This window comes from Gracilinanus agilis, chromosome 1 (assembly GCF_016433145.1).
Source record: "Gracilinanus agilis isolate LMUSP501 chromosome 1, AgileGrace, whole genome shotgun sequence".
Lineage (NCBI taxonomy): Eukaryota > Metazoa > Chordata > Mammalia > Didelphimorphia > Didelphidae > Gracilinanus > Gracilinanus agilis.
This window is the reverse complement of record NC_058130.1, coordinates 57,525,244-57,549,458: the sequence shown is the minus strand read 5'-3', so window position 1 is coordinate 57,549,458 and position 24,215 is coordinate 57,525,244. Positions and strand designations below refer to the sequence as shown.

Sequence of the window (24,215 nt, the reverse complement as noted above, 5' to 3'; positions counted from 1 at the left end):
CAACTGGGGTTAAGGGTCTTACCCAGGGTCACCCAGCTAGGAAGTGTCCGAGGCCAGATCTGAACCCAGCATCTCCCATCTCTAGACCTGGCTAAGGCTCTCTGTCCACTGAGCCATGTAGCTGCTCCCCCTTTACTAGCTTTGTAACCCTGAGCAAGTCACTTAAACTCTCTTAGCCTCAGCTCCTTCCATATAAAATGAGGATAACATCATCTAGCTCAGAAGGTGGATACAGGGATTACGTTTAAAGTACTGCAAACCTTAAAGCACCAAATAAATGGCATCATCATGTCCTCTCCTTTGAAATGCTTCAAGATCATGAAAAAGTTGCCCCTGGTTCTGACACAGAGGCTCCACCTTCAGGTCTCTTTAGAGCTCTCAGCCGAGGAGGCTCGGGGCTGGCTCCACCCCTGGCCAGGGGACATCCACGTGGCCTTCCTGCCTGCTATCTATCACCCAGCCACGCTGTGCTCACTCACTCCCTGCCTCTGGCCTTAGTTTCCTAAGCTGTAAACTGCAAGGGACAGTCTGGATCACAAGGTTTCAGGTGGGAAGACGCCCCCCCCCCACTACCCGGTTCCCCATCCCAGGCCTCCAGGAGGGCTAGCAGGGTGTGGGAAGGAGGGACAGGGAGGAGGCAGGACCAGAAAGCAGCTCTTCTCCGACATCTAGCGGAGAAGGTCAGCCATGGCAGGAGGCTCCAAGCCTCCCATTTAGGGCTTCCCCGAAGGTCCTTGCACAAGCCCGCAACAGCCCATCTTTAGTCTGTAAAGCTGAGCAGGAAAGCGTGCAGGGCTCTGAGACAAAGGGCTCAAGCGTTCAACTCTGCAGACAAGGGACTCATCTTGTCAAAAGCACTGAATCCAGGGCTGACGTGTCTCTGGGACGGCCTGGCGCTCATGCCACTGCCACTGGCTGGCCTTTACGCTTCCATCCCAGCCTGGAGGAAAGGGCGAATGTGCCCAGGAAGGGGGCAGCTTATGGAATGGGGTCATTTGGGAGGCTTCATGTAGAGTCTGTGGAGGGGAGAGATGCATACCTGGAAAGGTGAGCTGGAATCAGATGGTGAAAAGCTTTGAATGTTAAGAGGAGGACATTGTATTCGGCTCTTGAAACAATAGGGAGCTATTGGAGCTTCTTAAGCAAGGAGCTGACAGGCCAGAACTATGTTTTTATATTATTTGGTACTTGTGTAGAAAGTGGATAGAGAGGGGAGAAGGTTAATTAGAAGACTATTAAAGGAGTTAATTCTAGGGGCAGCTGGGTGGCTCAGTGGACAAAGAATGAGGCCCAGAGGTGGGAGGTCCCGAGTTCAAATCTGGCCTCAGACACTTCCTAGCTGTGTGACCCTGGGCAAGTCACTTAAGCCTCATTACCTGGCCTTTACTCCTCTTCTACCTCAGAACCAATACTCAGTATTGATTCTAAGATAGAATGTAAGGGTTTAAAAAAGAGTTCATCTAAGATAGGTGACAGGGCCTCAACTATGGCAGTAGCTATGTGAATGGAGAGAATAGGATGGATGCAAGAGCTAATTATGCAGGTTCAAATATGGCCTCAGACACTTCCCAGCTGTGTGACCCTGCGCAAGTCACTTGACCCCCATTGCCCACCCTTACCACTCTTCCACCTATAAGCCAATACACAGAAGTTAAGGGTTTAAAAAAAATGAAAAAAGAGCTAATTATGGAGGTAGAACTGATAATGGTTGTCAGCTGCTTAGCTATGGGAGGAGTGAGAGTGAAGAGTTGAGGAGGTTTCCCAGGTTAAAAACCTGAATTAAATACAAGGACTCTGACACCCTCAAGAGAAATAAGAAGATACAAAGAGGCAGGTGTAGAAGAAAAGATGGGCTCTGCTTTGGACATATGGAGTCTGAGATGCCTACAAGACGCCCAGTTTGCTAGTGACAGAGGACAAAAGTTCAGAGAGAGACTAGGACTGGAAAGAGAGATGTGGGACTCATCAGCATAGAGATCACTGAGCTCATGGGAGCTAATGAGGTTAACAAATGAAAGTGTAAAGAAAGAGAAGAGAAGAGGGCTTAGACAGAGCCCTAAAGTACACACACAGTTACAGGGAGGGACATGAATGATAAGCCAACAAAGGAGATAGAGGAGCAAGCTGTTTAGTAGAAGAAGAACTAAAAGAGAACAGAAGCATGAAAACTCAAAAGAGAAGAGTGTCTGGGAGGGTAAGGTGGTCACTAGTGCCAAATACTTCTGAATTGTCATGAAGGAAGAGGACTGGGAAGAAGCCACTGGATTTCTCAATCAAGAGGTCACTGGCCGCTGTAAAGAGAAGGGTTTTAATCAGTGATGAGGTCAGAAGCCAGAAGTGAGAGGAAAGGAAATGGAGACAATAAATGTAGACAGCTTTTTTTTTTTCTAAAAAAGCTATTTTTTTTTTATATTTCCTAAGCAAGGAAACAACAAAGTGACTCAAATGCATGAATCATCTCTCCATTGCCCTGAAGCTAAGCAGGGAGCAAAGACATTTCTCTAAGAAGCCCCCTTTGCAAGCTGAGGACACAACTGTCTTTTCATCCACATTTTGTACCGTGCAAAGAAAGTTGGCACCATTTCATAAGGGTTCCATTTAAAAGCCATCAAATACCATGTGGGTTTCATGTTGTAAATGGTCCACCAGGTAGTAAATCTAGACCTCTGACATTCAATTAAATGCTTTACCTTCTTAGCTGTTTCAAATTCCAATCCTTCTAAGGCTTCCATGGCCAGTTCTCTCCAATCAGCATCAGTTACACCTAAACAAGCAATCTGGTAGGCTTCCTTGTACATTTTCCGGTCCAGGTACTGGTACATTGGGGCAGACTGCATATTTTCATTGAAAAGGGAAAGAAAAGGGTTGTTTTCAGAAATAAAGTAATAGTAAAAATTACAAGACTTTTTCTTCAGAGAAGTTTAAGCATTTAATTACAAATAATAGCCACAATAGAATACATTTATTCATATTTTGTCTTCTCTAGAATTCAAAGCATTTTTGAATGTGTTTAGTTTTTCTATGTACGCCAAGAGACTTTCCTTCTTTTTCTTATTTGCATCCCCAGGGCTTGACACGATGCCTGGTACATAGTAGGCACTTGAAGTTTACTGAAATAATTTTATCCAGCAAGGCAGCTGTGTGACACTCATTTTATAGAAATGGCAGTCAGGCCCCCAAATGTTAAATGATTTAGCAAAGTTCACACAGGCAGTGGTATGGGCAGGAAACAAATTCAGCTATCCAGACTCCCAACCTCGGGGTCTTTCACTAGGTGATATCATCCCTCAGTATTTCTGATGCCTTAATAATGATTTTATGAGGCAGGAGAAAAATCCGAGGAAATTGGTCTCTCTTGGCAGCGAGAGCAGACAGAGCACAGCAAAGTTGAGCAACTTATCCCAAGTTACAGAGCCAAATCAGAAATGGCTCTAGGGATCCATACTGCCTGACTCATTCGTGCTTCAACCCAACAAAGATGTAATGATAATCTCCATATCTCTCTCGCTCTGCTTGGCCTTTGCTTGCTGTGTAGAGGGGAAATGGATGGCCTTTTCTCAGCCCTCATGAACCTTGACCTCCCATGAGTACGTGGTATTGCTAATGAGGCCTTTCCCTCTTGAAATTTCACCTCATAGAATGCAGACTCTCAGGGTTGGAAGGAGCTCTGAAGTGATCCTTTCCTGAAACCTGGATCCCCCTCCAACATTCAGCAAATGGTCTTTTGGGATTCATATAAAGAACTCCTAGACTCCCTTCCATGGTGCTCTACTGTCCCATATCACCTTCAGTCTCTCTGGAGGGCTCTTCAAAGCTTTCTTTGGTTGACCCTGGTTCCTTCTCCTGCTTTCTGAATCTAGTAACTTACTAAGGTTTATTCCTCAGCCTTCTGTTTTTCTCTCCTTGGGAAAACTCACAGCTTTTACTGCTTCGTAGATGACTCCAAAATTTATGTCTGTAGCCCCTAATATCTCCCCTAAGAGCCCCCCATCTTCAAATGTCTCCTGAACATTTCCACTTCTAAGTTGTGCCATCAATTCAAACCAAATACATCTAAAACTTAACTCATTTTTCTCCCAAATTGTCATTCCCTCCTGACATCCCCTCTTCTGTCATTAAAACCAACCTTATTTCTAGATAGCTAAGCTCAAAATGGCAGTTCTTTTCATCCCCTAGGGCAGTGATGGGCAAACTGTGGCCTGTGGGCTATGCAGCCCCCTGAAATGTTCTATCTGATCAGGGGACATTATTCCTAATCTGACAAATACAATGAGTAGGATACAATACAATGAAACTTTGAAAGAATTGCCTTAGAAACAGACTGACAGATGAGCATTTCCTTTCCTTTGGCCCCTCTTTAAAAAGTTTGCCCATCACTGCTCTAGACTCTTTCACTTAACTATTTAATTAATAAATAAAAGTCCTACTGATTCTTCCATCCTAATGTTTATTGACATAACTTTTACATCAGTCTCTTCTCCAATCTTACTTTATCCCCCAACATTCAGACCTCTGTTCCTTTATGCCTTGATTTCTTCAATCATTTACTAACTTCCCACCCTGCCTCAAGTTCTGTCTCCCTCCAAATTCATCCTGTAATTCACTACTGCATTAATCTTCAAGCAGAAGCTGATCAGGCCAGTCTCCTGCTCAAAAAACCTTGGAGGAGCTGCTCACAGGACACTAGGACTTCAGAGGGGAGGAAGCTCAAGGACCATTCTTGCCCAAGCCACACCTGAAAAGACAAATGCTGCTTCAAGCCTTGGGCCAGAGGGAGCCAGTCTCTCCTTCCCCAGAGAGCTCTTTCCACCCAGTAGGAAGCCAAGCCCCAATTTGTCCCTTTGCCATTTGTGCTCTTGGTTCTGTCCTTGGGGGGCTAAGGAGCCCAATTCCAATTCCTCTTGCACAAGACATTCTTCAAATGTTGGAAGACAATTATCATGTCTGTAAGTTCTTGTCTCCAAGCTGAGGCTCCCAACTCCTTTAACACACCCTCATAGAGAATCAACTCAAAGACCATCACAAAATACAGAGTTGGACATGGAGTCAGAGAGACCTGAATGAAAATTCTACCTCAGATGCTGCCTATCCATGTGATCCTGGGAAATTTATTTAATCTCTATTTGCCTCAGTTTCCTCATCTGTAAATGAGAATAATAAAAGCACTTACTTCACAGGGTTGCTGTGAAGATCAAATAAGGTAACATGAACAGTGCTTCACTAGTATTTATCTGTTATTATTATTACTGTCCTTAGTCCACCTCATCTTCCAGACCAAACTCCTCAGCCCAGCATTTGCCACCTTCCCTATCAAACCCTGTTTTTCATTACTCCTGGATGTCAGTCAGTCCCAGACTACACCAATACTGGAATATGTTATATCCTCCTGTCCTTTGATATGTGTCTTCTTTGCCCATCTCTTCTCTCTCCAAATTAGCCTTTAAGTGACTGACATCGTACCTCACACGTCTTGTGTCCCCACAAAGAGCTGGGCAGAGATGGTGATTCGCTCATTCAATGCTCTGCACCAACAATGAACAGCCAGGCTTGTCTGGGGGCTCCAGGTATGAGAATTTAAAAAATAAAATAAATATCCCCTGAACCATGTGACTGAATGATTCGCCACCATGAGTTTCTGTTCTAACAAATGCTCTCAGGGCTGCTCTGCTGGCTGCCCTGACAATCAACTATTGCCCAAGAGGATGCACATTTTGAGAGGAAACCAGAAACCACCCGAGTGACTCCAAGGTTTTCCCCCTCCTCTTCTGTCTACCACACAGGCTGGCTGGAAGCAAGGCAGCAGATAAAGGGCCTTTGTCTTGAGGCTTCTCTCCCAAGTGCCCCTGGTTGTGCTGTGTCAGCCAAGCTGGCTGTGGTGGCTGGGATGGGAGACTGCTTGGGGACCTTGCGGAGGGCTTCAGTAAAGGGAGAAAACTCAATTCTCAGCTCAGATCTTTTGAGCAAGACAAAGGGAGGGAACAAGAGGTTCTACCTTCTTTAATTTTTTTTTCACTTTTCATCTGCTCTCTGCCCTCAGTCCACTTATCAGAACTTCCAGAAATAGAGTTTGACTGGATTAAATGTGAAACATCAATTGGAAGTTGTTTCCCTCATCCAAGACATTCTCTCTGATCACTTCCCTATCACCTCAACTTCTCCTCTCACTTCTCCGCCCTTCTCAGAAAGAGGCAGTTAGGTGGAACATGGATAGAGTGCTGAGCATGGTGTAAGGACCTGAGTTCAAAACCAGTTTCAGACATGACTAGATGTGTGACCCTGGGCAAGTCACTTCACCAGTTTGACTTAGTTTTCTCCACTATAAAATAGGGATGATCTATCAATAATCACATGAAAAGGTGTTCTATATCCCTTCTGATTAGAGAAATACAAACCAAAACAACTCTGAGATACCACCTCACACTTAGCAGATTGGCTAACATGATAGCAAAGGAAAGTAATAAATGTTGGAGGGGATGTGGCAAAATTGGGACATTAATGCATTGCTGGTGGAGTTGTGAATTGGTCCAATCATTCTAGAAAGCAATTTGGAACTATGCACAAAGGGCTTTAAATGACTGCCTGTCCTTTGATCCAGCCATAGCACTGCTTGGATTATATCCCAAAGAGATAATAAGGAAAAAGACTTATGCAAAAATATTTATAGCTGCGCTCTTTATGGTGGTAAACAATTGGGAAATGAGGGGGTATCCATCAATTGGGGAATGGCTGAACAAATTGTGGTATCTGTTGGTGATAGAATACTATTGTGCTGAAAGTAATGAACTGGAGCAATTCCATGTGAACTGGAAAGACCTCCAGGAATTGATGCAGAGTGAAAGGAACAGAACCAGGAGAACTTTGTACACAGAGACAGATACACTGTGGCACAATCAAATGTAATGGACTTCTCTACTAGCCGCAATGCAATGATCCGGGACAGTTCTGAGGGACTTATGAGAAAGAACAATATCCAAATCCAGAGAAAGAACCATGGGAGCAGAAACGCAGAAGGAAAACATAAGACTGATCACTTGTTTTTATGGGTATATGATTTGGTTTTAAAAGATTGCTCTATTGCAAAAATGAATAATATGGAAATAGGTATCAAGTGATAACATTTGTATAAATCAGTGGAATTGCTTTTCAGATCTGGGACGGGGGAAGGAAGAGAGGAGGGAAAGAAAATGAATCATGTAAACATGGAAAAATATTTAAAAACTAAAAATTTAAATTAGGGATGATAATGACATCTACCTCTCAGGGTTGTTAAGAGGACCAAATGACAACATTTGAAGAGTGCTGAGCCCAGTGCCAGGTAAACAGTAGGGACTATATAAATGCTTATTCCCTCACTCCCCCATCCAGCTGTGGGGTCTATTTTCCTGGGTTTACAGTTGCTAGTGACTACCCCACTCCTACAACCCTAAAATCCCCTTTTATTTATTTTGCCCATATTTTCCTCTGCATATATTGTTTCCTCTCACCAAATGTAAGCTTTTTGAGGGCAGGCAAATTTGTTTTTATATTTGTATCTCTGCAGGCCTAGCACAGTGCCAGGCACATGGCAGTCATCTGATAGAGGCATGACTGACTGATTGCTGCCTTACCTGGGGCACTTCCACTGCAGACATAGAGAAAACATGGAGGCAGAAGATCTTGGAGCCATTATAACCCACCACGAAGCCTTGGAGCTTCTGTTGGTGTACAGGGAAGTTGCTGGCTTTGATGTTGAGATAGCCTCCTCCAGAGAAGCAGAGCATGTCCTCACACTGCGTGTTCCAGGCCACACTGTTAGCATTGGGTTCCTAAAAAGTGGAAGGCAAGGCCCATTAAGTCATATCTGCATTAAGGGCTTTTTCTTTAAAAGCACATGGCTCTCATTCCTCAAATAGCCTGGGAGCTGAGTCAACTGATAAGAATAAGAGCCATTCCCCAACTGATAAATGGTTAAAGTTTAAGAATAGGCAGTTTTTAGATGATTAAATTAAATATAATCATATAAAAAAGGCTCTAAATCACTACTGATGAGAGAAATGCAAATTAAAACAATCTAGACCCTATCTCCCATTTATTAGATTACCTAACATGACAGAAAAAAGAAATGACAAATGTTGGTGGGGATAAGTGAACATAGGGACACTAATACAATGTTGGTAGAGTTGTGAACTCCCAACCATTCTGGAGAACAATTTAGAACTATGCTTGAAGGGCTATCAAATCGTTCATACCTTTGACCCAGGAATCCCACTACTAGGTCTGTTCTTCAAAGAGAATAAAAACAAAAAGGAAAAGAACCTATTTGTACAAAAGAATTTATATCAGTTCTTTGTAGTAGCAAAGAATTTGAAACTGAGAGAATATCCATCAATTGAGGAATGGCCAAATAAGTTGTGATACATAATTGTAATGGAATACTATTGTGCCATAAGAAATGACAAACAGGGTCATATCAGAAAAACCTGGGAAGACTTATATGAATTCATACAAAGTGAAATGAACAGTACCAAGACAACACTCTACACAATAATAGTAATATTATAGTGATCAACTATAAAAAACTGATCCAAGTCAATGAGCCAAGACAATTCCAAAGGACTCATGGTAAAAATTCTATCTACCTCTAGAGAAAGACCTGATGAACTCTGAATGCAAATTGAAATATAGTTTTCTCACTTTATTTTTCTTGCTTTTTTTGCAACATGGCTAACACAGAAATATGCTTTGCATGATTCATATGTATAATTGATATATTGTTTTCCTTCTCAGTGGCTGGAGGGGGTAAAAAGAAGGGAATTTAGAAGTCAAATTTTTAAAAAGAATGTTAAAAAATGTTTTAATTTTTAAGAAAAAAATAAAATTTTGATAGAAATAAAGAGCACATGGATTCTGTCACTATTTCAACATTGCATCTTTCAAGTCCAAATGAATATACAAGTTTTTCACAAAATCTGTCCTGTACTTACAGTTTATACACAATAAAAATATAATCACCAAGGGATTAAAAAAATTTTTTTTTGCTTGGCTCTTAAGCTTCACAGAGACCTCAAAAAAGAAATTAAAACCAACAGCCAAAGGATCTACATCGATGGGCAAGTTCTAATTGTACCCCACTCTTTCTCCCACTCCCCTCCATCTGACCTACGGCATCCCTACCAGACATACAACTTCCAAAGCTGTATATATTCCATGGATAAGGACTGGAGGCAGGAGTAAGGGTGGGAAGAGTAGAATGAGTTCAAGGAGTGGGAGTAGAGGGGGAACAAACTGGAATTCAGGTCTACCTCTAGTTTAGAAGAAGGTCAGTGGGATGAAATAATTATAGCAACAGAAAGTAGCTTCTGTATTAGGTGGTATGTTACCCATCCCCTTCCATAATGCTTGACCTCCTCTAGTTATCAACAGAATTCTAGAAAATTCTAGTGGAGCAAGAAAGGAACGATGACAGAGTAATCCCATCTTTCCTCTGCTGTTTAAAAATAGTTGCACAGTCAAGTGGAAAATGGGCCTAGCTCCAGGGTCCTCTGCTTCATGCAAACCAGCCTCACTATCTCCTAAGGGAGAAGGACTGGGCAGTAGTGTTCCTTCAGGGAGAAGAGGAAAGCTGGTGGGTGCCTGAGCAGCCTGTTCCCCTTGCACACTTAACATCTTCCTTCCCAACAATGTGTACCATGCCTGGCTATTGTGGGCTCTCATACTATCTCTGTGAGATAAGGAGGGGAAGACTGAAAAGCCTTTCATTCTCCCCAGGGCCATCACCTGTCCTCCAGCTGGCCCAGTGGCTCACTGGAGTTTCTTACCTGAAAGAGCAGCTCCTTGGTGTGAATGTCATACACCAGGCAGGTGTCGTTTTCATCCACCACAGCTAACTTGTTGCGAGAGGCACTCATGTCCAGGCACCGCACGGCCGTGGCCTGCTTGAGCAGGACGATGGCAAAGAGATTATCTACAAAAATCTTTAGGATCTGCAGGGGTTCAAGGACAAGTGTTAGTCGCTGAAGCCCTAAGCACAGGAGGTGTCTGAGGAGCTCATTAGCACTGGGGGAACGACTCCTGCTGATTTCATGTGGACATGCCATATGCTAACAGAGCCAAACTGGGGTTCTCTGCACATCTGCTGAAGGACTCCAGCATCCCTCCAAGGCCCCAGAACCAACGCTTCGTGCCCTGCTCAGCTGTCCCTACGGGTACTGGAGTCAGGAACTAACAGAGGGCGAGGTGAGTCTCCTCCAGCGGAAAGTGAGCCTTTCCTTCTCAAAGGGCCCCGGGCTTTCCAGGTGCCCGAGAAATGTTTATGAACCGGATGGAATGCAGCTCCTTTCAGTAGGTCAGAGGAATGAGCTCTCCTCTTTGGACCCTGATGGCATGCAGCGAGTCGGCCAGTCCCCCGTGATCATGTTGGTGTTTCTGTCCTCAGAAAAGATCTGGGCAGCCCCATGCAGACACAGACAATGCCCACGAGCTACTATACTATGCCAGGGAAGCCACAACGTAGCTGTCAAGGTCTCACCCAACCCACTCAGAGCGTGCACATGGAGAGCTAACTGGTGTAAGACTGGGAGGACAGAATACAAAGACAACCATCCCCCAGGACCGGCCTCCAAGGAGCTCAGCTTCCAAAAGGGAGAAAGAGGGAGAGGGAGGTTTCCATGTAAGTATAACGTACGTATGGCCAACAGGTCATTTGGAAGAGAAGGCACTAGAAGCAAGGAGGATTGGCACAGATTGGCACATAGAAAGCAGCGCTTACTTAAATGTTGAAGAAAGGGAGAGGTTTGGAGAAGCGGCGATGAGGAGGGAGGGCATCCCGGGCCCCAGGGAGGCCCAGAGCAAAGGCGAGTGTTGAGTAGGAGGAACAGCAAAGCAGTTGGTTTGGCCCCATCATTACGTGTGGGAAGGGAAGAAACGTATAAGGGTGAAAAGGGAATTTGGCCCAGGGCTTTAAGGGCCAACAAAGGAGTGTCTAGGTGATCCTGAAGGCAACAGGAAGCCACTGGAGTTGACTGAGAAAGGAAGTGATAAGGCCAAAATCACCCATTGGGAGAATCACTTTAGCACCTGGTTGAGACTGACTGGAGTAGGGAGAGACTTGAGACAGCGAGACCAGTGAGATTAGTGCGATGGGCCTGGAAGAGGCAATAAGGGCCTGAACTAGGGGGATGGCTACCTGAGCAGAGGGAAAGAAAGGGCAAGAGATGGCATCTGATTACATACAGGAAGCAAGAGGATTCGAGGATAACCCCAAGATTGTGAACATGAGCGACTAGGAGGAGAAGAGGGAAGAGAAGTTACAAGCATTTAAAGAGGGCCTCCTGTATGCCAGACACTATACTAAGAACTTCACAAATAGGATCTCCTTGGATCCTCCCAACAGTACTGTGAGGTAGGTGCTGTTATTCTCTCCTTTTGACAGTTGAGGAAAATGAGGCAAACAGAGGGGAAGTAACTCACGCAGGGTCACATAGCTAATAAGTGTCTGAGATTGGATTTGAACTCAGGTCTTTCTGACTCCAAGCCCACAACTCTATCCACTGTGCCATGAGAGGAAGGAGGAAATTTGATTAAGCAGCCCCTCATTTGTATGAGCCCAAGAATCCCTTCAGTTTGCTTCCTTGCAACTGTGTGATCTGTGGTAGGAATACAGCCCTAGACAAGAGTCTGTGCATGTAACCAGATTTAGAATGAGTGTGTTACTATATCAATCATAAGAGATTTACTATGTTAATTCTAGATAATGTGAATCTATTTTATAAAGCACTATTTTATAGCAAACTAATCCATCAGAAGAGGCTACAGAGACTAGATGGTTACCCAAAAGGCACCCACCAGGAGGCCAGGAAGGACCTAGAATGGCTCTGAGGGGTGCTGAGGATTTCTTGGAAAGAAGGAGGTTGGGGACAGCCATGAAACTATAAAAGTTTGTGTATTTTTCAATTTGGGGCCTCAGATTCAGCTAAAGAAGTAGGTATTTCCCCTCTGCAGGTAGTTACAATGACAATTCCTTTCAGGTTCGGATGGGCTATATGGACACTGAAGGCCATCTAAATTCCTAAAGGCATGTCTAGGTCATAATGCCCAAGAACCAAGTAGTAATGCTAGTTCAATTGGTTTTCTGCCTCTGGAGGGAAGATGAAGGCTGAAACACTATAGAGAGGGGGCAGAGACCACAAAGTAACATTCTGTTATTGAACAATATCGATCATTAAGGCCAAGATAGCTGTGTAGGGAACATCACCAATCATTTTTCAAGCATACAAGCTATGCTACAAGTCTTTTGTTGCAAGTTCTGAGCACAATCTAAGACTAACTAAGCTCTATTCATTTCATTCATAAGAATGTGACCTAAGTCACAGTTTCTCTCTCAACATCTCCCTCCCCCATTTCTGTGTGACCTTAAATAACAAGCCATTTTTGACTACTCCAGCTCAGTGATTGCAATGACAATTCCCCTAGTGTGCAAACACGCCATGAATTTGAGGCATGCTCTTCCACTAAGCTGATGACTAGGAAATGCTGTCCCTCTGGGCTCCTTGGTGCATAAAGCCCTACTCTGGGTTCCCTTCTACCATGCCCTTGGTAAAAAGGGAAGTGTTTTAACAACTCTCTGAAACCTATATTGGTGTTAAGTCTGTTCTGGGCCATGTAAACTAGCATACAGATTACCTGGCATAGCCCTCATCACTGGCAAACATTTACCTGACCATTCTTCAGGCCAACTAGAAGGCCTTCTCTTCCAGGAGGGCCTCCAATCACCTTGATGTAGCGAATAAGGGACTCCATCTGCCACTCCCGCTCTTTCGTGCCTCCAAAAGACAAGCACTGTAGCCTTTTCTCCTAGAAACGGGGACAAAACAAAGCAAATACTGTTCAATCCTACCCAAGGAAGCCTTCTTCCTATGACCAGAAGCATTCCTAAGTCTTGCACAAAGCTCTGGATTTTAAAGAAATATTGAAAATCAGCTCTACTGCTAAAAAAAGCTAGACACTTCATTCAAAGCATCCCTAAATGTCACTCAATACTGGTCAATAGCTATGGGCTAGAGCCATTCCCTAGGTAGCAAAAAGGCCTTCTCTTGATTAAGAATGCTTTCCTTGAATGCCTAATGGGCATTAAGCATTAGTTATTGCTAGGCTGTATACAAACATACAAACACACACACACACTCACACACACACACACACACACACACACACACACACACAAATAAATGTATGGGAAAAAATCCATACAGAAATACAAAGTAACCTTGATTTCATGTGTTACTAATTCAAATACTGACAGCTACAGGTCAAATCCTATTAACGCAAAATTTTCTGCATTACAAAATGATCTTCAGGTCCTAACCACCATCTTACTTATTCCAAGCAGTATCTGATGCTACAAAAATCTAGTATAATGAAAAACAACTGAAGATTCTCTGGAAATTGTCTGAAAAGTTTTAACCAGAAGTACCCATTAAAGAACCCTGATCTGACAACCACATTCTTGAGAGAAATGTAGAAAAGACAAATCAAAAATATATTCTCTGTGCATGCATATCGCCACCACCTCCCTTTCCATCTCCCCAACACAAACACATTGCTTCAGACCTGGCAGAGGATGATGTGATCAGAACACACCACCAGGAGGTTACACTCAAATTTCTTGACAATCTTTTCCTTAACTCGATAATGCATGTCTGACGAGTCATCTGAGTACAACTCATAGATCAGGATCCTTTCCGGAAGCTGGATAGCCAGTCGGTTTTTGTAGATGGCGATTTTCTTCACGAGCTCTTTGCATTTAATTCGAACTGTCAAGAAAGAAAACAGGTGTCTGGCATTGGGCTTCCCTCTGAGGCTAGAGGTATCAAGAGAAGAGGGAAATGTCTCTGCCTTTAGGCCAAAGGCTGTCACAATGGGGTCTCCCAGACTAGCTGGAGAGACAAAATAATGCATAATGCTATTAGTAGTATAGACAAAAGTGTTAAATTCAAAAAAAGAGATTGACCACTGTGTACTGAGCAGTCAGGGGAAGTAGAAGCTGCCTGAGGGATTCTCTTAGACTTCTATGGTTCTGTAGCTCCAAAAACATTTGTTTCTACAGATAACTGACAATGAGATGCACACCTAGAACTACAAGACAACTCCAGAACATTAGATAATAGTGACTTTTACACTGGAGGGGATGTTTTTGGTTCACAAAAAACTTTGCTCTCATCAGATCCATACCACCTTGTCAGGTAAGCAGCCCAATCACTGCCCTCTCCATTCAGTAGGTCAAGAGCCTGGAGCTCACAGATATGAAATGACTTGCTCCAAGGCACAAGACTAGAAAGCAGCAAAACTGGAATTCAAACACTAGTCTACCAGATATCCTTTCCACACTGTGTGTATTGACTATACATGCTGGTCTATACTGGCCAAAACATCCAGGTGCAAGTCTATTCAAAGCATTTCAACTCTTTAGGATTTGTTTTAACCCCCCCCCCCCATTTCCATACCCACAGTGGGCACAAAGTCAACTGTTTCTAGGCAACTCCCTACTGCACCCCCAAAAAAACCCATTGTCTGCTAAAATAATGGAAATGCTCTTAAAATGCTGAAAGACAGTGACCTCTAGTGGAAAGGGTGCAAGCCCACAGGTTGCCATTCCTTATATCTTCTCTTCCACATCTTTCCATAAAGAGGTACCAGCACAGAACATCATCAGTCTCCTAACTGATTTCAGTCTTCTCAAGCCAATTTCCCTTCTTGGGGCGTGTCCATCCACACATGCTTACATCGGGTTTTTCCTACCTTTCTGCTCTGTGATCAGGTGCTGGACGATCACATCAGTCATGCTATCCCTGTAGGCATAACGATCCTTATAGAGCCCATGGACTGTGCTAAAAATAAGCTGATAGAAGGAAATTGTTCCATCCTGGCAGCCAATTACCTAAAAAGAAGGGGTGAGAATTCTAAGATCCTTGTAAGTCAAGGGTCTGGTCTACTAATCTCTGTGAAGGGTCTTCAGATATCACCTATTATAATCACTTGACTGCATTAATAGAGAAGCAAATATGGACATATTTGCTCTCAATATTCAACATCTACTTGGGGCGGAGTCCTTCAGGGAACATTTCTTTTCTTACCACATAATTGGAATCTGGTTTAACTTTACACGTCCACACCCAGGAGCTCTGATCCCCTATGGTCCCAAGACGCACTCCATCTTTGGTGAAAAGGGAGACCTGTTTGTCAGATCCACCGAGCAAAATATATTCTCCTTTGGTAAAATAGCTAATGCAGCAAGGGTCAAAGTTCAGTGACCTATCCTTCCCAACCTAAAGGGAGAAAAAACACAGGCAAAAAGAACATTTCTTAATTCGTAATCACACTGAAGCAATAAAAAGAAAAACAAATTACATAGTACTTAAATGTTGATAAAGGGACAACTGGGCAGTACTGTGGATAGAGCACCAGGCCAAGACTTGGGAGGACCCAATTTGGCCCCAGACATTTCTTAGCTGTGTGACCCTGTACAAGTCTTAACCCTGAATGTCTAGCCCTTGATGTCTTCTAAGACATAATGTAAGGGTTTAAAAAAATAAAAACAAAAACAAAAGTGTTTCTAAACCACTTTCTTTAAAAACACTGTTGGGGAACAGCTGGGCAGCTCAGTGGATTGAGAGCCAGGTCTAGAGACAGGATGACCTAGGTTCAAATCTGACCTCAGACACTTCCCAGCTGTGTGACCCTGGGCAAGTCATTTAACCCCCATTGTCTAGCCCTTACCACTCTTCTGCCTTAGAACCAATACATGGTATTGATTCTAAGACAAAAGGTAAGGGTTTAAAAAAAACAAACATCCCTGTGAAGTTCTTAGGTAGTATAAGTACAATTGTTCTCACTTCATAAATCAACTGAGGTAATGTGATATGCTCACATCATACATATAGTAAACCCCTTTCTATGGATTCCAAATCTAGCTGTCTTTCCAGTGCATCCCTCATTGCCAAGGACTTTCAAGTACTCGTAAAAATTCTCCCTCCTCAAAATACTCCTAGTTCTCTCCATGTATACAAATTCCAACTTTCTCCAAGGTCTAGTCCTCTTCCTTCTTCAGTCAAGTGCAGAACTGACTACACCATACCCCCAAACACCCATTCAAAAAGGCTCCCTCTTATCTCCAGGATCAAATATTAAAATACCTTTTGGATTTTAAGCCCTTCAGAATGTGGACCCTTTTACATTTCCAGTTTTTACTCTCCACTACAACTCTAAGATCTACGGCACTGATTCCCAAGGTGGGCGCCACCACCCCCTGGTGCAGGGGTCAGCAACGTATGGCTCTTTCTGCAGGAGCCATAAAGTCCATTTTTTTTTCAGGCCCTGTTACAGGAGCGGCACTGTGAGCACTGTATGGCTCTCACGAAATTACATTTTAAAAATGTGGCGTTTATGGCTCTCATGGCCAAAAAGGTTGCCGAACCCTGCCCTGGTGGGTGCTGCAGCGATCCAGGGGGGCAGTGATGGCCAGAGGTGCATTTATCTTTCCTATTAATTGCTATTAAAATTTTTTTAATTAATTTCCAGGGGCGCCAAGTAATATTTTTTTTGGAAAGGGGGGAGTAGGCCAAAAAAGTTTGGGAACCACTGACCTAGGGTTACTGGTCTTGTTCTTCCTTGCACCTAACACTCCATGGAGTCCCCCAACTCTATACCTACATGCAAGCTGCTTCCCAGGCCCCAAATGCACATTCTCCTCACTCCTGCCTCTAAGCTTCCCTGCTTTACTTGAAGATTCAGTTCAAATCCTACCAGTCTCCACAATTCTTTCCTCTGATATGGTCTTCTATTTATACTTTATATATCTTGTGTAGTTAATTAGTTACATGTTATTTCCCCACCCCATTAGAATACAAACTCCTTGAAGGCAAAGATGGGTTTTTTGCCTTTCTTCATAACCCTAGTACTTAGTCCAGTGCCTGTTTCTCATGAACTAACTGAACCTCCCCCTTCCTCTGAATACCTGTCATACTTACTATTCATGACTCTCATGGAGCAATCGCATGCTGTCTGGCATCTGACTTAATTGTTTCAGGTGTGTATATCATCTCTTTCCAATCATACTATAAATTCCTCAAGGAGAGGCCCATTTCTTCCTTCCTCAATGTCTAATACCAACCTGTTTGCCACTCAGTTGGTAGAAGGAGAGTTTCTGCCCCCAGTCAGCAACAGCCAGGATATCATTATGTTCATCTCTAATCAACAAAAGACAAAAAAGGTCAGATAGGGCAAAAGCCTTTAGATGTAATTGTTCCTAAGGGATTAAAAACACTAGGAAGGAGAAGATACAGTTCATGGCTACAAGGGGCCAAATACTGCACAATTGTACCAGAGCCAAAAGCTGCTGCTATTTAGCACAATACATCAATCAGTCTAATGTGGTAAAGATGAAGCAAGGTTAGGGCTCCCTCTGGGAACCATTGTTTAATTGAATATCCTTTGCACTGGGCTCCCTTTGTTGGGTCCTACCACAATCAGAAGCACTGATGCCTAAGAATAAAAGGTTCTAATCAAGGATTTTCTCAGGAAATACAGTTTATGGAATGAAGGATTTCAAAGAACTACAGGCCTAATGGCTTCATTTTTAAAAGACCTAGGACCTTTGTTTTCAGAAACATTTTGGGGAAGGTGATAAAACAAGGAACTCAAAAGATTGCAAACAATATTCTATAAACAAGGAAGGTTGGGAAAATCTAGTTTATCAATTTTTTTAATATTCTAATTCTTTCTCTCCTTTTTAATGGAGAGGAAGCATTAAAATCTGAAACCAAGATGATTTCTCTCACTGAATTTTAACCACAGATAAAATGATCACTAGCTAGATCTAACAGAAGGGTAATTTGACCCTTTAAAGATGTAATATTACTTCAGAAACTGAACCCCATCAGGGACAAATTAATAAAAGTCATTTTATACTTTCAGGAAAAATTACTGTACTTGAGAATGCCTAGAGTAACCCTAGAGAGTAGGGAGCACCTCTGGTTGGGCATTAAAATGCACTAAACTAGAAGACAAGTGGCCATAAGTACAACAGACTACAAAAGTATGACTGCATCAGTGGAGGGAGTGAGCAATCCCAGAAGTCTACGAGGGAAAAAACCCCAGAGAGAAGGGGTCTAAAGGGCCTAGGACAAAGAAAAGGTAACATGGGCTGGACTACATGCTACTTCTGCTTCTCTCAGGAATCCCCACCAGGAGTATGTCTTTCCATTTAGACCTCTGGGAATTTTGGAATCCCAAAGCCACCAAAATTTGCCAAGTGGCAGCTACTAAAATTGTGGGCATGGGGTTGAACAGGATTTTTAAGTTACTTTACATGGTTGGATCTACATTTCTAAACCTATTAAGTGATGGCAAATCTCACACAGAGAACAAGGGGATGGTACCTTTGGTTCCTACATAAGTAAACTGATCCACAAGGAACATTCATTGATTTGTTTGTGTTCTACATAGGGCTAAAGCTTAACTATATAAGGTTAAGTGAATGCCCAGCAGACTATCCTGGGAGAGACTGGCTCAACTTCATGTGTCCACCACTCACTAAATCATTGTTTTCACCCAAAATGCAATGACTGTGTTGTATAACCAAGTGTATTTGGTTCTCATAATATCCTCATTTATTCTTCTTTACCCATTCTTTTGAGAGCTAGTAACATGACATAGAAGTCTATAAATGTAACGGTCTAAAGGATTTTCAGGGGGGAACATGATTTATGGAATACAGACTCTCAAAAAATTAAAAACCTAGTACCTCTATTTTTAAAAGCCCTAGAATAAGGGGGCAGCTGGATGACCCAGTGGAACAAGAGGCAGGCCTAGAGATAGGAGGTCCTAGGTTTAATTTTGGCCTCAGATACTTCCTAGTTATGTGACCCTAAGCAAGTTACTTAACCCTCATTACCTAGTCCTTGCCACTCTTCTGTCTTGGAACCAATACATAGAATTGGTTCTAAGAGCAAAAGGTAAGAGCTCAAGAAAAAGTCCTAGTATTTTAAAAGCCCTTTTATTTTTCAGAGATAGTGAGAGATGGCAGAAATTGTAATGGAGAGAAGAGGCAGCATGGCTGCAAAGGAGAGGTAGGGGTGTGTGTGTGTGTGTGTGTGTGTGTGTGTGTGTGTGTGTGTGTGTGTGTGTGTGTGTGTGTGTGTGTGTTATTTATGCCACATGGCATCTTCTGGAAACATAGGAGTTTCCATCCCCACTAACCCTTTATCCCCCTCCTCCTGAAGTGACTTTAAGACAGTATATCGACCTCAGGGGGTTCTCCCACTGAGGCCTGGATTCTCACTGGAAGGGCTAACTTTAGCTCTCCTCAGAATACACTCACGAGTTGTCGTCCCTGGGACTGTCCTCTTCTTCCTCAGGTTCCTCCTCCTCTGCCTCACTACCCTGACTACTGTACACGGCTGACTTCAAAGCAGAAGGGATTTCCTGAAAATATCTGTTGACAATGACTTCCTCGGCTTCCTCATTTTCTCTGTTCATCCAGAAACTCTCCCATCGGCTGTAGACAGTAATCGTTCATTCATAATCACATTAGCTAGAGCTAAAGCTATAAATTCAAAATGGGTAATGGGGAGATTGAGTTATACCCAAGAAGAATGTGGGTATCAGGTACACTGAGTATCCTGTTTTTCATGAATTAAAAATGATACGCTGAAGCCACAAAGTCATCTATGGCCACAAAATCAAACAGGCAGGATCTCTAAGATGGACATCAGAGTCATAGAGTGGAACATATGTCATACAAAATAGCTCAGGAAGCAACAGGAAACTGGTGCAAACAAGGTAAAGGACTTACACCAATGCCCGTGTCAAAAAACCACTGAGCTAAAAAAAAACTGAAGCAATGAACTGAGAAAAGTTGGGTGTCTTTCAGTTAACCTTCAAGGGGCCCTGTGAGGTTTGGGACTGGTTATTTGCAAAAATCTAAATAAAAAGTTATAAAGATACCCCATCCTATTCACTGACTCAAAAATGTCCTGGGTAGAAGGAAAATGTTGGCTGTGGATTTTGGGGTTTGATGCCCCAAATCAGAAAAGGCTAATAAAAAAAAATTCTGTACACCCACAGATATTTATGGAAACCACTTGATAAGATTTCATTGCTTTGAGAAGTCTGCTTCTCAACAAATGGAAGCTAACAAGCTGCATGAAAATAATGACTCTTTTTGTATCCTCAGCACTTAGCACAGTGCCTGCATATAGTAGGAGATTAATAAATGTTTATTGATTGATTAACTGATCTCAGGTGGCCAAGAATATACTCTTATTACCACATGGATAAAGTGGCCAGTGGTTTGCCCTCACCTGAGGTGAGATGCTGACAGAAAAGGGGGAAAAAAAGACTAAAACATATCTATCTGCATTATTAATTAGACTCCAGGGAATATCTTAGGATACAGATGAATAAGCTAGAGAAAAGTAAAAGGTAGGGAAATAACCCAATGACAATGAGAAGGGATTCACACTTATTCAGATCCAAAAAAAAACCCAAATCTACTTCAGGCTTAACCTTTGGCCTTGTTTGACCTAGGAGACCTACTCCAGATCCTTGAAAAATGAGCTGGGGCTCTATTCTAATGCAGCCTATTTTAAAATTAAACCAACTAGTGAGTCTAACTAGGGATCTGTGAGAAGGGCTAAGAGCCCTGGGAGGAGGCAAAAAGGACTAACTCCTCTATGAAATCTTCTCTTAAAAGAAGAAAGCTATCTAGATCCTCATACCTGGAAGGGTTCCAGCAGATGGACCAGATGGGGGAAAGGGCTCCTCCTGGCCTCTCAATCTTCACTTTCTCTTCACCATTTTTATTCCTGATGCTGATGATTCCATTGAACATCCCCAGAGCAAGGTACTGGCCGTCATTTGTCCAACTAGTCATAGAACCCCCCAGAGAAAGAGAAACCAAGGAGACAAACCAAAGACAAAGTGGTGTGAGAAGTGACAATTTGACAAGACTTTAATGAAGAATCACTGGTTGGATTATAAAGAAAAACAACTTAGAAAGACTTCAGAACTCAACATTATAATGGTCAGTTCTGAGTCTCAAGGACTGAGAATAAAGCCCACTAGGTACCTCTTGGCAGAGGGTGATGACACGGGTGAAGGCACATATTTGGGGACACAGTTCATGGGAGAATATGTTTGGCTGATTGTGCTTTTCTGTTAGGAGGATTTTCTTTTTTGCTGCCAGTGGAGACTAGGAATACAGTGGCAAGGGATAAAAAGGAAGAGAGTTCACTGAGGCATCCTTTTAGAAATGAAGAGTAGAGTTGAGAAGAAAGGTCAGTAAGAACAAACAAGGGAAAACTACAGGCTGAACTTACTACATATTTCACACAGAAAAAAAATCCCAGCTATGCCTAAAGGAAACCTGCTGTTCTACAATGTATATGGAAATGCCCATTTTATTTGGTGTTTGTCAAGTTCAGAAAGGGGAGCTGGGTGGCATCATGCACTGAGTGCCAGGCTTGGTGTTAGACTCATCTTCTTGACTCCAAATCTGTTCCCAGACACTTTCTAGTTGTGTAGTCCTGTCTGCCTCAGTTTCCTCATCCTTAAAATAAGCTGGAAAAGGAAATGGCAAACCATTCCAGTATCTTTGCCAAGAAAATCCCAAATGAGGTCACAAAGAGCTGGACATGACTGAAAATGACTGAACAACAAGGTTCAGAATAAAAGCAAAATTTTTAAAAATCTCGTTGGGTTATAATGTTGATCTCTTCCTAGTTCCAGGACACAAATACAGAGAAGAACATTTAGTGTCCTTTTTGACTTCTCCGGTCAACATTAAGATACGGAAAAGAAGCCTATAGGATCAATCCTGTACTGAAAGGCTGAAAAGGGATCTTAGTGTGAAATGAGCTCTGGATAATTTTCATTCTCACAACAAATCACTGGGTTTTGGTGATCCTGACAACTTCTACAGCCTCAGTGAGGTTTCTCTCTGGATGATAATTACTACAAAAGGTAGCCCATCACTCTAGATCCCTCTTTCTCTGTCTCTCCCTCATTGGCAATGGAAGTACAAACAGCTTTACTGATCATCTTTCCATGAGGATGAAGAACAGAGAAAGCACAAGGAGGGATGTCAGAGGTGGAACCTTCTCTGCCCCCTGGCTCTCCCTGGAAGCTCACCTGCAGCAGGTGATTTTACTACTTGATTTATGTTTGGAGACAGACTTCTGCTCAGGAGACCACAAGCCTTGAGAAAGGAGAAGACAAAAATAAACAATAAAGCTCAGCTGAATTGTGCCAAATTCTAAACAATTACTACAATAAAATAAAATGTATCTGATAAGCTGCTTTTGGTGCCCAGAAGGAAGATTTAAGGCAGTGGTTCCCAAACTTTTTTGACCTACCACCCCCTTTCCAGAAAAAATATTACTTAGTGCCCCTGGAAATTAATTTTTTTAATTTTTATAGCAATTAATAGGAAAGATAAATGCACCTGTGGCCATCACCACCCCCCTGGATCGCTACAGCACCCACCGGGGGGCGGGGGGTGGTGCCCTCTTTGGGAATTACTGATTTAAGGAATCATAAAGCCATAAACTCTTCAGAGCAGGAAGGGATCTTTGAAGTAGGCTGATCCAATCCTCTCATTTTCAAAGGAAGCAAAGAGAGGAAAACTAATTTGGCTGGGGCTATACAGCCAAACAGTGACAGGGTTGGGATTCAACCTCAGTTCTCCTGCTTCCTACTCTCCATTAGATCATATTAAAATAGTGTTGAGTTCTAGCTACAGGACACACAATGTGTTTTCAAAGTAATCAAAACTAAGATTTCTCTGTGGCTCCCATATATTAAAAGAAAGCAACTTAAAAGTTTAAAAATAAAAAATTTCTTGATTTTCCACTTTGTACATAATCCATGGCAAAATAGCTTTCTCCTGATCCTGAACCTGCTTGTTAGCTGATTTGTGTTCAGGAAATAGAACTAATATAAGATTAAGCTAAACAAAATCAGGAAGATAAATATGATGCAAAAATACATTTCTAGGGGACAGCTAGGTGGCTCAGTGGATTGAGAGCCAAGCCCAGAGATGGAAGGTCCTGGGTTAAAATCTGGCCTCAGACACTTCTCAACTGTGTGACCCCGAACAAGTCACTTAACCTTCATTGCCTAGCCCTTACCACTCTTCTGCCTTAGAACTAATACACAGTATTGATTCTAAGATGGAAGGAAAGGGTTTAAAAAAACACACACATTTCTACAACACAATATCAACTCTTTAAAAAACTGCTTCCATATTGTTTACTCTTTTAGATTGTCTGTGCAAGGCTTTTCCCTCTTCATAACACCACCTCGAGTTTCTAGAGTGATTTTTTTTGAGCCTTTAAGTGACTTCGGCTAAATTCTCTCATTCAGTTTGTCTTTTCCTACTCACTACATATGCCTATCTATCAAATATAAATTACCTATAACAGGTTCCAACTACGATGCCATGAAGTCAGCTTTTGGTGCCCAGAAGATTTAAGGAACCATAAAGCCATAAACTCTTATGGCATAGTAGATAAGATCCCATTTTACAGAGAAGGAGACAAAAACTTGTAGTGATTATGTGGTTTTGCCCAGGGTCACTCAGATACCAAAAGTCAGTGCTAAGGTCCAGGTCTTCTGTCAACCTCCTAGTCCAATGAAGGCATGAATTAAAATCCTCCTGAGACTCTTTACTTTGACCCTGAGAGAGCCACTTTTACCTGCCTCCGTTTCCTCAACTGTAAAATGAGGATAATAATAGCACATACCCCCCAGGGTTGTTGTGAGGATCAAATGAGGTGACATATGTAATGAATGGGCTTTGCAAACATTAAAAAAACTATGTAAATGCTAGCTATTATTATCACGATTGTGATGCTGACTTAAATATTGACACTTCATCAGTTGACTGTACTAAAAAAAGAGATGCCTTCTATAATTCAGATATCTTAAATTATCTGTGCCCTTCCTTTGGGCACCATACTGGTTATCTCTCCCTTCCCAATGGCATCCTAGTCTGCCTACAAGAACCATTCTCTTTCAAGAATCCTTCCTATTCTCAATACATTTTTAAAAGATTCTTTTCAACAATGTTTGGCTATCTCAGAAATTATGTTGAGGTGGAGGAGTAACAGCCAAACCCAACACACTATTATTGGATTTGGGTGTTTTAAACCCACTCCTGATTCACAGTTGTACACTCATTC

At 42.5% G+C, this 24,215-nt stretch overlaps 1 protein-coding gene across 2 annotated transcripts in view; it reads right to left on the bottom strand.

Moving 5' to 3' along the window:
- Window positions 1–20,881, bottom strand: part of IFT122 (intraflagellar transport 122) — a 47,989-nt gene extending 27,108 nt beyond the window's left edge. The window contains exons 1-10 of one of the 2 annotated variants that reach the window (XM_044656865.1): window positions 20,754–20,881; window positions 19,355–19,531; window positions 17,147–17,222; window positions 15,111–15,302; window positions 14,776–14,914; window positions 13,588–13,790; window positions 12,694–12,831; window positions 9,798–9,962; window positions 7,608–7,805; window positions 2,691–2,831 (exon numbers count right to left, since the gene is read on the bottom strand). In XM_044656865.1, the coding sequence (XP_044512800.1) occupies window positions 2,691–2,831; window positions 7,608–7,805; window positions 9,798–9,962; window positions 12,694–12,831; window positions 13,588–13,790; window positions 14,776–14,914; window positions 15,111–15,302; window positions 17,147–17,222; window positions 19,355–19,531; window positions 20,754–20,866 (1,542 nt within the window). In that variant the 5' untranslated portion in view covers window positions 20,867–20,881. The remainder of the gene's footprint in view (window positions 1–2,690; window positions 2,832–7,607; window positions 7,806–9,797; window positions 9,963–12,693; window positions 12,832–13,587; window positions 13,791–14,775; window positions 14,915–15,110; window positions 15,303–17,146; window positions 17,223–19,354; window positions 19,532–20,753) is intronic. The other variant, XM_044656866.1, reaches the window with a different exon arrangement.
- Window positions 20,882–24,215: the final 3,334 nt, after the last annotated feature.